General features: G+C 46.6%; 1 protein-coding gene across 1 annotated transcript in view; it reads left to right on the top strand.

The window, feature by feature from the left end:
* Positions 1-324: 324 nt before the first annotated feature.
* The window catches only part of ITIH5 (inter-alpha-trypsin inhibitor heavy chain 5), a 47861-nt gene continuing 34556 nt past the window's right edge, over positions 325-13629 (top strand). Inside the window, exons 1-5 of the mRNA XM_061468580.1 lie at positions 325-490; positions 4643-4687; positions 8821-8984; positions 9123-9230; positions 10562-10812. Coding sequence (XP_061324564.1) covers positions 371-490; positions 4643-4687; positions 8821-8984; positions 9123-9230; positions 10562-10812 — 688 coding nt within the window. The 5' untranslated portion in view covers positions 325-370. The remainder of the gene's footprint in view (positions 491-4642; positions 4688-8820; positions 8985-9122; positions 9231-10561; positions 10813-13629) is intronic.

Raw genomic sequence — 13629 nt, 5'->3', positions numbered from 1 at the left:
CCCTTGAGCTCCCACAGGGTCACCAGCCCCTCGGGCAGGCGCCATGGGGCCGCCAACATCTTAGCCCCTAACTCAGCACCCAGCACGGTGCTCACATCTCCTCACCCCTCCTCAGCGGGGATGCTGAGGGGCACCACGGGGCTGAGGTGCTGCTGGTGCCTGAAGGATGGGCGGCAGCAGCTGCGGCTGGAAGCCCCGCAGCGATCCCCGCGGTCCCCGGCAGCCGCCCGGAGAGGAAAAGGGGCCGGTCCGGAGCTCGAAGGAGGAGGAGCAGGGGCCGGATCCCTCCGCCTCCTGTCAGCTCCTCGGCGGCAGCGGGGCTTTGCTGCACCCGCAGGGCAGGAGCCGCGGCCGGCGCTCCCCCTCCATCATGATCCTGTGGCTGTGGCTCTGCTGCGGCTTCTCCAGCTCGGCGGGGCAGCCCGACTCGGAGCTGATGGCGAGGTACCTGGAGGAGAAGCTGATGGCAGACTACAGCATCATGGAGCAAGTAAGCGCTACGCGGGTGTTGCAGGGGAGCATCTGGTGTTGGGGCTGGCTCGTCCCCTCTTAGCCATCAGTATCAACAGGCGGGGCAGTTGCTAAACCAGCATTTACTCACCTCTCCCGCAGCATACCCGTGGCTGCGGGTGGCATTTCAGCTCTGTGGGAGGCTGATACCAAGGAGCAATGAAGTTGTAAGTGCTGAGCTAGGAGAGCACCCGCACCCTCCCATAATAGTGCTAGAGGGTGGGTTCCAAGCTGACATCCCCATAGCCGTGCTAGGAAGGTGTTCCATAGGGACAAGGGAGTTAATGCAGTGTCCTGGCCATGCGCCAGGCTGAGTAATTCAGAGTATTTCAGGCTCAGAGGAAAGTTTCGCTGCCTATGGTCTCTGCAGTTGATTTTTAACTCATGCTGGATGTAACGGAACACGTGAATTTCTGCATGGAAAATGCTTCTTGACTAGGAGAGAAAGAAAGTAGCTTTATTCTGCAAATGAGGGCATTGTGTTGTGTTGTGGATTGAATTTTCTGAGGAAATGGGGCTAAAAGAACAACAAAGTTTGCAAGTTAACAGGAGAGTTTAGGTGGGGGTTTGGGCGGCTGTGATTTAAAAAGCAAGGTTCAGATCTGTGCTCACATCCTGCAGGTTTGTAGCAGACACCACGAGTGACTTTGGGTCACTTAGGGCATCCATCAGTTGTGTAAATTTGGTCACACATGAGAGGTCCTGTATGAGACACTCAGGTGGGACTGGTCTACCTGTGGAAGACCTGTACCTTGCAGGAGGCCAGGTGGGATACCTTTGTATATCAAGTGTCAGTGAATGCCTGTGTTTGGTATCTGTTGCCATGCAGTAAGCAGGAAAAGTGAGGCTCTTCTTATGTATCTGTACCTGGTCATTCAGACACCCATCCCACCTCCATAGAATGTGAAGAATCTCCCTCCAGAGGTACCCATGTTTCTCCACCACGAGACCTCAGCAACGTCATAGTTGATCCTGATGGCTATGAACACATATTCCTTGTTGGGGAATTCAGCCACAAGCCAACATGTTCTCGCAGACCCACATGCCCAAGTGGGAGAGAGTATCTCCACCACTGCCCTGCCAGTGGAGTGGTACCTGAAAACACTCGCTTACCTGCTTTAGGGGGAAAATGAGCCATGAAGCTCAAGCAGCTGGCTCACAGTGCTGGAATAACCTGGCTGATCTTGCCTGAGGCAAATGAGGGTGTTTTCACAGCAGCTGTGTTGCTGGCAGATCAGTGGCAGAAGTAACTTACAGTAGAAAAGCAGTGATATAGAATCATAGAATCAGGGTTGGAAAGAACCTTAAGATCATCCACATGTGGAATAGCACATTCAGGTTCAACAGAATCATAGAACCATAGAATGGTTAGGGTTGGAAAGGACCTTAAGATCATCCAGTTCCAACCCCCCTGCCATGGGCAGGGACACCTCACACTAAACCATGGCACCCAAGGCTCTGTCCAACCTGGCCTTGAACATCACCAGGGGTGGAGCATTCACAACTTCCCTGGGCAACCCATTCCAGTGCCTCAGCACCCTAACAGGGAAGAATTTCCTCCTTGGATCCAATCTAAACTTCCCCTGTTTCAGTTTTAACCCATTACCCCTTGTCCTGTCACTGCAGTCCCTAGTGAAGAGTCCAATGTGTATATATATGTATGTATATATATATATATATATATATATATATATATATAAATGGAGGTGCTGACCTGCTCCCTTGGAACAGCAAGATCCAGAAGAGGATATCTGTCTGTCTTCACTGAACACATGAACCAGGTTAAGAAGAGGCAGGTGCTTCCCTAGCTCAAGATACTTCCCTATAGACAAAGCTCCAATGAATTCAGGGGAATGTATAAGGCTGCATTTAACATCCTGGCAGGATCTTGCTACACAAAGACAAGTACGTACACAGGCCTCTGCAGGATCGTGGTATGTGCAACGCGTGTGGATTGCCTGTTGTCTTATCCAATGATTGACCACTCTGCTAAGGTAGTTGGTAGGGTTGCTAGCTATTACTGCTGCACTAGAGGGAGTTTTCTGGACTGCTCTGCACAGGTAATTGAGTTCCTACAGCCCAAGTTATTCTCTGTAGACCATGCTGAGCAGCAGACGGCAACAACTATGGGGTCACTACCAGCAATTAATTATTGGGCTTTAAGGAGTGCTTTGGTTGGCTTTAAAGCTAAAGTTTGGTATTAGCTCAGAAACTGCTCCATTAGGTGATGCTAGTGAATTTGGCTTATTCGAAAGAGTTTGATGGACTCATCGGTATCACAAACCCTGCAGCAGTGCTTTGGCAACAGTCCTGAAGTCCCAGCAAACGGAATACTGTTATCTGGTGATCCTTAGCCACTCACTGGTGTTTACTGGTTACCATCCTGACTTTAGAAGGTAGCTTCTGAAGGAGCAAGTAATACAAAGCTTTCTTATGCGGATAAGCAAGCAAACAAAATGGGTGTGTGGTGGGGAAAGATAAAACCGGTAACCAAGTTTCCAGCTTTAACAATTAGTCATAAAAGCCACTGTGACCGTTCCATACAGGATGATGACAGACAGATTTGTTCCAAAAAGTTATCCTTTAGTAAAAAGAAACCATTGAGGATCCTTGATCTCTCACCCCTGCATCTCCTCCAAGCAGGACCAACTTCACAGGTGGTTTTCTGGCTTGCCCTGAAGAGCCTGCAATGATAGAGACTCTGCAGCCTCTCACAGCACGCTCCTGAGGTGCTGTGCTTGAGATAACGTTCAGACAGAAAGTTTCATCCTAAATTTAAACTGCACAGAATTCCCCTCGTCTTCTCTTCTCTTCTCTTCTCTTCTCTTCTCTTCTCTTCTCTTCTCTTCTCTTCTCTTCTCTTCTCTTCTCTTCTCTTCTCTTCTCTCTCTTCTCTTCTCTTCTCTCTCTTCTCTCTCTTCTCTCTCTTCTCTCTCTTCTCTCTCTTCTCTCTTCTCCTTTCTCTTCTTTCTCTTCTCTTTTCTCCTCCTCCTTTTCCCCACAGGTTTCCCAAGGGAACTGTTTTCTTTTGGTTCTAATTTTACAAGATGTTGGCTAAAAGAACGCAGAAGGAAATAATAACGGTTCTGCTGGAAAAGGCTTTCATTTCCCCATTGGGCATTCCTGAGCTTTTCAGTGCATGATATAAACAGACAAAATCACCTCTTTGGCAAGGCCCGCTGTTATTTCAGTGTAAATCAACAGAAAGGGCAAATCAGGTAAAAAATATCGTTGCATTCCTCTGCTCTCTGGTTGAAGAAGTCTCTTGGCGTCCTGCATTGACAAGATACTTGGAACTGTTTTGGGGAGGGATTTGATTTGGAGACGTTTCTAAGCTCCATGTGCACGGAAGAAGTCAGAGGCATTGCTGTTGTTGTGAAGGGCGATACAATGAGGACTATTGCGTTGTCATAGGTGAAGCACTTTGTTTCATACTAAAATCTGTGGCTGGGTATAAATGTCTTTATTCCCTTTCAGCACATAACTAGTTCTTTTCTGTCACCACACAATAAACCCGTAGTACCTGTGGAGAGTTTTGAGGCAATTCAAAACTGCTATTGAGGTAATATCAATAAAACTGAAGCTATAACATCAGTTGACACAAGTCCTCCCTTGGATCAGGTCACAGGTGCAGTAGAATGGAGTTACACTTGCTAGACCCCACCACATGGGTGCTAGGTGTTAACCTGGTCACTGCTCAAGCATTTCATGAGCATTGTGGACCACCTAGCAGCCCTTCCCATCCTGTACCATATAGCATGCTATGGGGCAAAAGCAGTGATACACACAGAGCTTTTGTACGGCTCCATAGGAAGCTACAAGGGAATACCCTTCCAGGGCCAAGAGCATCCAAGGTGAGGGCTGAGATTCCTGTCTTTATATAGAAGGTCCCTTAACAAGTAGCATTTGCAAAACACAAAGTACCTCCTCACCTGCGAGAGCCTCGTTCCACTGCTGAGCTTTGATCAGTGGGTCTGTTAATATAGAAGTGATTTAGGTTTTAACTTTAACCAGAGCAACATCTGAACGTGGCCGTGGGTGATCAGTCACACAAGCCCATGTCTGGATTTAAGCAAGTGACATGTCTTCTCTAAGCTGACTAGGCTCCATTGACTGCCTTAACTCTTTGCAGGTCGCACGCCGTGTCCCACGACAGGCCAAGTTCCTGCAGAGGCTGGTAGGTACCACACTGTGTCTTCATTTCATCTCCTGGGAATGACGTTTGCTCTATGTCTGTATGCGTGTGCATGCCTGTGCCCAGAAATGAACTATGTCAATGATGGCAGGTGAATCATTCTGATCCTGGCAACATGTACAGGTTCTTCTACTATTTTCTAATTCATCTTCTTGAGCCCAGATTTGGAGAGAGAATATATAACGTTCCAAACCTTAACCATGCAAGGAATATAAGCCTGACGAAATCTCATTGAATTTTAAGAGTTGCTTTGAGATTTGAAGGTCTCTGTCTGAAATTTACTGAAGAAAGGAAGAAGATAAGGAATCCAACATCCCTCTTTCAGCATGGGAACCTAGGCTTTGATGTGCAGCAAATCTGTGAGAGGTGGCTGAATTGCTGCACCAAGAGCTGCACAGCTTAGAACAAATCTTTGCCTAAGAAGGCAGCCAGTGAAATTGCTGTCCATGGCCATAGGCATGTTCTGGCTTTTCTGAGGGATGAGGACTTCCCAGTTGAGAACTGGAGGAACTCATTTCATGCGCTCAGCAACCATCACACGTTTATAGCTTCTGGTCCCTTTGATCTTTGACAGGGTTGAATCAGCAGCCTAGAAGAGAACAGCTCTCACACTTATTACCAGTTTATTACTTCCAATCTGAGACACGGTCGATTTGACTGATAAAGGTAGAAACGTGGAATAGATTTAATTTTCCGTCAGCTCTTTCCTGTCTTTCCAAACATTTGATGTAAACAAGCATAAAACAATGTGTTTGGCGAGAAAATCTCAGCTCAGTTCATCATAATAAGCACCCAGCCAACCTGCCTCATAGCAGTGTGCTAATCTGCTGCCCTGGCAGTCCCCAGCTTTATTTTTAATGGGGATAATAAATCACGGCAATAATAATACAAAACAAATGGCTTGTTCTGTTTTTTCCTTTGCGCCACCTCTCATCTTCTGAAGGGCTTAATAAAAAGTGGACAAAACAAAGAGGCATTTGCGCAGCTGTAAGTCAGAGCATCAGGCACTGACGGGTTGTGTAAGAGCTCTGGAGAAAGCACAAGAATCATGGACAGGAGCTTGGGCTGCCCGCCAAGCCTGACCGAGCAACCTGTTTGGAAACTGCTTCTGCTCCCACTGTTTGTGTTTGCTATGCACAAGGAATGGCAGATCCCTGCCAGGGATGGGAAGATGAATCAGCTCTTTCATCCTCAGTTGTATGTGATGTCCTTACGCAGGGTTTGCTTTCCCCAGCAGCAACTCTTACCCACCAGGAAGAGGGAGAATTGTTGAATGCTTTTTCGTTCATTTTCTTTTGCTACCTTCTTTGTGATGCCCTCAGTCTGGGAGGGTGTCAGAAGTGGAGCTTGTTGAGTTTTACAGAGAGGTATGACAGAGATCAGCAAATAGCACATTCAGATTCAACAGAATCATAGAATCATAGAATAGATAGGGCTGCAAAGGACCTTAAAATCATGCAGTTTCAACCCCCCTGCCATGGGCATGGGCAGGGACACCTCACACTAAACCATGGCACCCAAGGCTCTGTCCAACCTGGCCTTGAACACTGCCAAGGATGGAGCATTCACCACTTCTCTGGACACCCTGTAGCAGTGCCTCAGCACCCTCACAATAAAGAACTTCTTCATTATATCTAACCTAAACTTCCCCTGTATAAGTTTAAATCCATTACCCCCTGTCCTAAGACCCTAAGTGATGTGGTTCTTCATATAAAATATCACTAAGCTGTGGAACTCCTTGGTACAAGATGCTGCGGGAGCTAAAGGTTGACATGGATTCAAAAAGCAGCAAAGCCATCGAATAAAAATCTACAGGGGTCTGCTAAGCACAGAAATAGCACCCTTGGCTCATGAGTCCCTTCAGCCACAAATTACTGAAACAGAGATTATTTTTGGGTGGTATCAGTGCAGGTTGGACTGATTTTACACTCTAAGCACATCCTATTGATCTCTGCCAGTGACAGGCTGCAGGGTTAGAATTGCTTTTGTTCTCACCCAATACAACAGTTCTTGTGTTCCTGCTGTAACGTGGGCAAGTCCATCTCCTCTGTCATGTTCTAACTTCAGATGAATCCATCACTGAATTCACAGAGTTGGATCTGTCGCTACAGAACCACTTGTATCTCAAGTAAAAGGCAAAGGGCTTGATCCTCTTTTGCTGTTGAGCTGCCGACTATGTTTGAACCCACAGCTTATGATAAAATGCAACATGGGAGTGGATGCACAAAATCTGGAACAAAAGAATTTGCTGTGGTTTATTTTAGATTCTTCTACATCTTTCATTAATCCTCTGCACCTCTTGCTATGCCACAGGCAATCAGTGGTATGGAGGACGGGATGAAACATCAACTCATTACATCTGGAAACACTCCTACAAACACTACTTCAGATCAAAACTCCCCACCCTTTCCATTCCCAGGATAATGGGACTGGGAAGCCATGCCTATGTACCAGGGAAAGTCCTGAGAACAGCAGGATCTAATTGTAATCAACAGTGACTGAGTAGAAGCCACTCGTAGGCTAAGGGGGAGATCTAGGCAGATGTGTTCTAGTCTAGATCCATTGCACTGGCCTGTCTGATGGCAGTGAGACAAATCACACCCTAGAAGTCTTTGCCATTGTGCTCCATGTGAGCTGAGCCTGTGCTGAGCAGAATGATAGTGGACCCAAGGCACGTCACATGCTGTCCAGCTGTTAAAGATATCATGATGAGGTTCACCTGAGACACATTTACCAGAGTTTTTCCAGGCCTTGATAGTGTGGGCAGGTAGGGCTTTATTCCAAGTCTGTTGACAGCTTTATGTTTGTTTCCAGCGGATCCTCATTCTTCCACTCGCCTGGAATTCATTAGCCCAGCAGCTTGGACTGCTGGATGCTCGGTAGTAGCACTGCTTCTGGTGCCATCAGCTACTACAGAAATGTTCTTGTTTCCTGCTCACGCAGACACTCGTTAAGCCATTTGTCAAATGATTCTTGCTCTGAAGAAAAAAGCCTGGAAGTGCAGCTGAAGAGCATGCTCTGACTTCAGAGCTCTTGTATGGGTGCGAGCAGGGGCTCTCTGACCGAGGTGTATCCTCAGCAGGAAAAGTCTCACTGTATTTGGCGCAGTGAAGTTGCTCTGTATTTGCAATGGGTTTTACTGTTTAGTTTCCTTCTGCTTTTGAGGGTTTGGTCTCTGACTGTTTAAAGCAACACCGGGATTTTCTCCATGGGTTGCTTGCAGTTAAATACACTGAAGTCTTCCAGGAAGAAAGCTGCTGAGCTCCATGGAGACACTGCTGTCCATAAAACACGAGACCGAAGAAATGCTCCGACCCAGGCCTTGCGCACAAAAGCACATTCCCAAGAAGCAGAAATTGGCTTCCAGGTTCCATTGCTACGTTATGTGTCATTCACTGCAGTCTCTGCTGCTTCTCTGCTGGAAGGAATCCAGTGTGGGCTAGAAGGCTTAAAATGCTTTGCTTGAGACATCATGGTGTCAGTGTTTCCTATTAAGTCTCTTCCATCCGTTGGCTGAGACCTCCAGGGTGGATTCTCAGCAGAGGAGGACTCAGTTGACTCCACTGACAGTAGTCTACATTGCTTATGGATCTGATTGTGTGAATTTGAAGGTGCTGCTTCATAGCGATCCCAGTTTTTCAAGAGGTCTTACGTCTGCTCTTGTGCCCATTACACATGGCTCTGGGCTGTGTGGGGACCTCTTTTAGGCTTCTTTTCCCAGGCCATAAAGGACTCATCGAGATCCTCTCACATGGTTAGAGTTGAAGGCTGTCATTTAGGATACAAGTGGATTTTGTCAGTGTGTTTCCCATCTAAAGGCTGGCATAATTAGAGCTCTCTTTCTTCCTGGACCCTTCCCAAGCACTGGAAAATGACTGCGGCCTTTGCTCTTGTGCATGGAAAAGGAAATGCCATTTTCTTGGCTTACCTTTTGCGGCTCACCTGAAATACTGGGGGCAAGCCCACATTGCCTGCTGTTGACTGTTTTATAGGAGAGTCTGATACTCACAGGGTGATAATTTGCTTGAGGAAATTAAGTATTAAAGCCATCAAAGCGCTGATGGGGTGAGTTATCTAACTGTCAGTGTTAATGGGTAACCTTTCAACATCAACAGGAAACCAGGCCTCGGATGTCTGAGTTCAGTGTGAAATCCACAATCATTTCTCGCTATGCTTTCACCACGGTGTCCTGCACCATGGTGAACAGCGGATCTGAGGCACGAGAGGCTGTGTTTGAGATGCAGATCCCTGCCCCGGCTTTCATCTCCAACTTTACCATGTAAGTAAGTAATGCTGCCAGCTGGGTGGAAAATGTGCAGGAGTACAGGTGCACGGTCCGTGACCCCTTGTAAAACAGGCTGTGCAGGTGGTGTGTGTGTCGGTGCAGGGATGACGCTGACATCTCTGGTCTCTCCAGGATCATTGGCAACAGGACTTATTATGGGGAGGTCACAGGCAAAGAAAAGAAACACAGCAGTGATGACAAAGCACGGCCCAGGAAAGCTCTGAACTCCACAGAAGGAAGGTAAGTGTGCCTTTAGCTGTGCCCTGGGAAGTGACACGCTCTCCTCTCATCTTCAGGTTGGTTTGGCACACCCATCCATGGATTTATAGGGAGAAGCAGTTAAATAGGACATTGACTGCACTGCCTGGTGTCAGTTCCATTTTCCACATCATGTAAAACGGCATGTGGTCTTCCATAACCCTGTTACATAAGATTTTCACTTCCAAGATGCTCCAGGATGTACTACAGAGGGAAAGAAAACTTGTTACTTCCTGAATAACAGGCAGGAAATTAAGGCACTGTCGTGGATATAGTCTTATATAAGAGAGAAGCAACAATATTCTATGTTGATATAAAGTAGTGACTTGAAGTTCAGTGGTAAATGCAAGTGGTTTAACAAGATGGCAAGGTACACTGCATACAGAACAGGGTCAGACAAAACCATCAAGGAGACCCTCCCATTGAGTCCTGAGATTCGGAAAGGGCACCTTTGCTTTCTAAATTCCTTCTCTGGATGTGGCTGCATCCAGGCTTAGTCCCAGACTTGAGACTTTTCAATACCAAACTGTGGGCATCGCCAAAACCTCACACCAGTGAGGTCTGAAGTTACCCCTATGTGGCATTAAAAGCATCCATTCTTGTTACGTGGCTTATTTTCCCTTCACAGACAGTAGTGCCTGGCATCGTATCAATGCCTGCGAGTTGGACACTGCAGTGTCTGTATGGGAGGTAGAGCAACTTCAGTTACCTCCATTGAACAGGAGGGCAGCTGAAGCCACTAGAGGTGGGAATTAATCTCACTTCGAATTGGCAAACAGAAAGCAGACTGCAATTGTATGCTGGGTGACTGATGGCACCTTGTGGTCAATAGGAAGAGTCCTTTTAGAGAAGTGTCCAGGGGTGGAATTCCCTTATGGGAATTCCTATTTCTCCCCCTTGAGTATATAGATATAAGCAGCTAATATTAGGGAAGAGGAATTCATTTGTCCTTTGTTTAAGATATTGCAATGAGTCAGCAGTGGCAAAGTCAAGAATTCAATATAGGTCTTGAAATCCTCTGTGTAAGAAACCAAGAGACAGCCTTTCCTCTGGCCCTGCTCCATGTTATGTATGTCTGTCATATTCCTCTCCTCAAGGAGTCATCCCACCTTTTAGGACCTTTTCTCCTGTGGAAACTTCTATGTGCCCAATGCTTTGTGAAGCATTACGATGTTTTCTTTCTTGCTGGCTTCACATATTCAATGGTAGGAAATACTGTCATTGCACCAACCGAATCCAGATTCATCCTTCACTGGAGCAGGTGGTGTGTGATGTGGATGGGGTGTGAAGGTGTCTTTGGATTTTCCTTCCAGGGAGAATGGCTATGAGACGTTCAAAGCTTCTGTCTTCATTCCTCGCAAGATGCAGGCCAAGTTCCTACTGCATTATGAAGAGCTTTTGCAAAGGAGACTGGGGAAATACGAGTACACGGTCAGCATCCGGCCCCAGCAGCTGGTAGGGAGGTTACGAGTGGAGGTGAACATCCTGGAGAAGTCAGGAATAGTCTCACTGGAAGTGCCTCCCCTGCGGAACAGCAAGCACAAAGGCAATGGGAAAGTTGAAGGTAAGGAGAGATTTTATGACCCTCCTAAATGGGGCCTCAGTCACTTGGGATCTGGACTGGAGGTGCTGGGAGTTCTCCAAGGCAGTCTTGGATAACTGTGTAGACTGCTGTTACCTTCCAATATCTGAAGGGGGCTACAAGGATGCTGGGGAGGGACTCTTCATCAGGGCCTGTGGTGACAGGACAAGGGGTAAGGGGTTCAAACTGAAACAGGGGAAGTTCAGGTTGGAGATAAGGAAGAAGTTCCTTACTGTGAGGGTGCTGAGGCCCTGGCACAGGGTGCCCAGAGAAGCTGTGAATGCTCCATCCCTGGCAGTGTTCAAGGCCAGGTTGGACAGAGCCTTGGGTGCCATGGTTTAGTGTGAGGCGTCCCTGCCCATGGCAGGGGACTGGAACTTAAGGTTCTTAAGGTCCTTTCCAACCCAAACCATTCTGTGATTCTATGATTCACTTTTCCTCTGCTCCAAATGAGGCATTAGACAAAACCCCACCATTGTATCAAAGCAGCATTGTCCAAGATCAAACAGTATTAGAAACTAAAGGAAGACAACAAGCAAAATGAATGCAAGAGCTCATTAGGCATAAATTGTTCTGGCAAATCCCAACTATGACTTTATTTAGAAGATGTATCTTTTACATTCTCTTCTTAACTCTTGCTGCACTCCTTGCATGACAAGTATATTCCACCCCAGAGGTGGCTTCATTTGAGTGACAAGAGTGTCGAAGTATTGCAGGCCATCAGCAGTTCCTGTTTAGAGAGCTCTTATTCACTGGCAGGGCAATCTCCAGGTTCCCAAAAGCTGGTAGGATAGATATAATGAGGAAGGGATTTGGGGATTATGAACTCTGAGGTCCAGTGATGGGAATTCAGTCTTACATCAAGGCTGATGGCTTTTTTTCTGTTTTCTGTAGATGACTGAGTTCCTGTGGTATCTGTGAGAACTTTGATGCTTAATGAATATAGGGCTGATCCCATTCCACTCAACAGGACTTTCTTTTGCTGTTGTCTTTACAAGCTTTGAACTGGGCCTTCAAGCCTTGGGCTCAGCATTACAGCAGGCTCTTCCCTGGCTCCACATCTCCTGGGAAATGCTTATTTTAAGTGAATTTTTTCCATCCCTCCATGCCAAGGCAGATAGGAAATCCTGCATTTTAGAACATGGGAAATTCCAGGAGGAAAATCCATGTTTTGCCAAAACACCAAGCGCAGTATGAGTATCTACTCTTACCCTTAACCATCCTTGCTCACTGTTCAGACAGTGTAAAGGTAGTTTTCCAAGTGTAAACTGACAGCGAGCAGCACAGGATACTGTGATTGCTCCATGTCGACAAAAAGCCCTCGCCAAAGGGGTGAGTCTGACCTGGAAGCAGGATGTAGTCTTGTGGGTTACTCTAAGTGACATAATGCCAGCAAAATGAGTGGAGCTGTTTGTCTGCCAGTTGAAGATCCGGAAGCGTATGCAATGGAGTTGAACTGGTTGATTGCTCAGTGTGATCCTCCTGGTTTCATCCAAATCACAGTGAAATCAAGGCTCTCAGTGACTTGGACCAGCTTCAGGTCAAGCCTTAGGCAGCTAATTAGTCTTTGCTTGTACATGCATGTACTGTGTGATAAACGTGCTCTGTTCCTCATCAGAAGAGACAGGAAGCCTTTTTCACCTATTGGGGAACATCATAGTGCACTGTGGCGTATGTTTTCCTGCAAAACATCTGGCATTGATCAAGGTTAGAGACAGGCAGAGCAGAGCAGACACACTGTTGGTCTAGTGCAGTGTGGAAACTCCTATACGTAAATGACATCCAGGGAAAACTCTGGTCACTTGCTATCCAAATAGCAATCTGTGAGCACTGATCATTCTTGGCACTGCGCTTCAGATTTCAAACAGCTCATATAAAAATGGGCCCAAGCTCTAGGATTCCGTAATCCTCTCTAGCCAGTAAAGTATGTATAAAATAGATGTCCCATGGGGCAATGCAACCGAAGCTCGGATTCCCTGTGCTTTATCCTTGCTCAGCATTCAATTACAGACCCTTTCTGTGCGGAATCGCCCTATGCAGTTGATGAACTCTGTTTTGCTGTGATGAAATCACTGCTCTGGAAGTCATCAAAATGCCAAAAGGAATGCCAAACCTTTGGGGTCCTTCATGGGCAGTCAGGACTGGGTTGTGTGTCTGCCAGATCAGGTCTTTGTTGGTACTCAGATGAGTGCCACTCAGAGGAGCGTATACCATTGATGGATTCAGAAGGTTTCCTGAGCTTTCTGATTTAAAGCAAAAGGAGGAAATTAGGACATAACCACCAACTAGATAATACACAAAAAAGAAGGAAAAAGAAAAGAAAGGATTGGCAGAGAGTCTCAGAAGGCTCCAATATTGGTCATGGGGAAAGACAGCTTGTTTTGGATAGGAAGGATTTATTGCTTGTGACCTTTTCTGGCCAGCAAGATCAATCACACTCAGAGGACAACAGGAACTTCCTGCCTTCCTAAACACAAATGGAAACCACAGGAATACTTTTAGGAAGTGCAAAGCCAAGGCAAGGAGCGTTTCACTTGGAAATCTACTATATTCCAATGAGCTGTCATCTCTCAAGCTTGATCCAAAAAGGAAAACATCTGAGTCATTAGATCCTTGCTGCAAAGCCTTCTTGCTCCTACACCACCTCAAAACCCCAAAGCATGAGCTCTGCACATCCATTGAGACCTCTGAGGGAGGTTCTTAAGCGCGAGTCTTGCCTTTAAAAAGTGGCTGCTTGGAAGAGTCTGTAACTGGGAGTAAACCAGGCAAAAAGACAGTGTCTGGTGTCTTCTTGGATTC

The sequence above is a fragment of the Pezoporus flaviventris genome, unplaced genomic scaffold (assembly GCF_033815535.1).
Source record: "Pezoporus flaviventris isolate CSIRO_AGI_PZ_B2104156 unplaced genomic scaffold, CSIRO_AGI_Pfla_v1 ptg000049l, whole genome shotgun sequence".
NCBI classification, from domain to species: Eukaryota; Metazoa; Chordata; class Aves; order Psittaciformes; family Psittacidae; genus Pezoporus; species Pezoporus flaviventris.
Note: the sequence above shows the minus strand (reverse complement) of the source record. Positions and strands in the feature narration are given on the sequence as shown.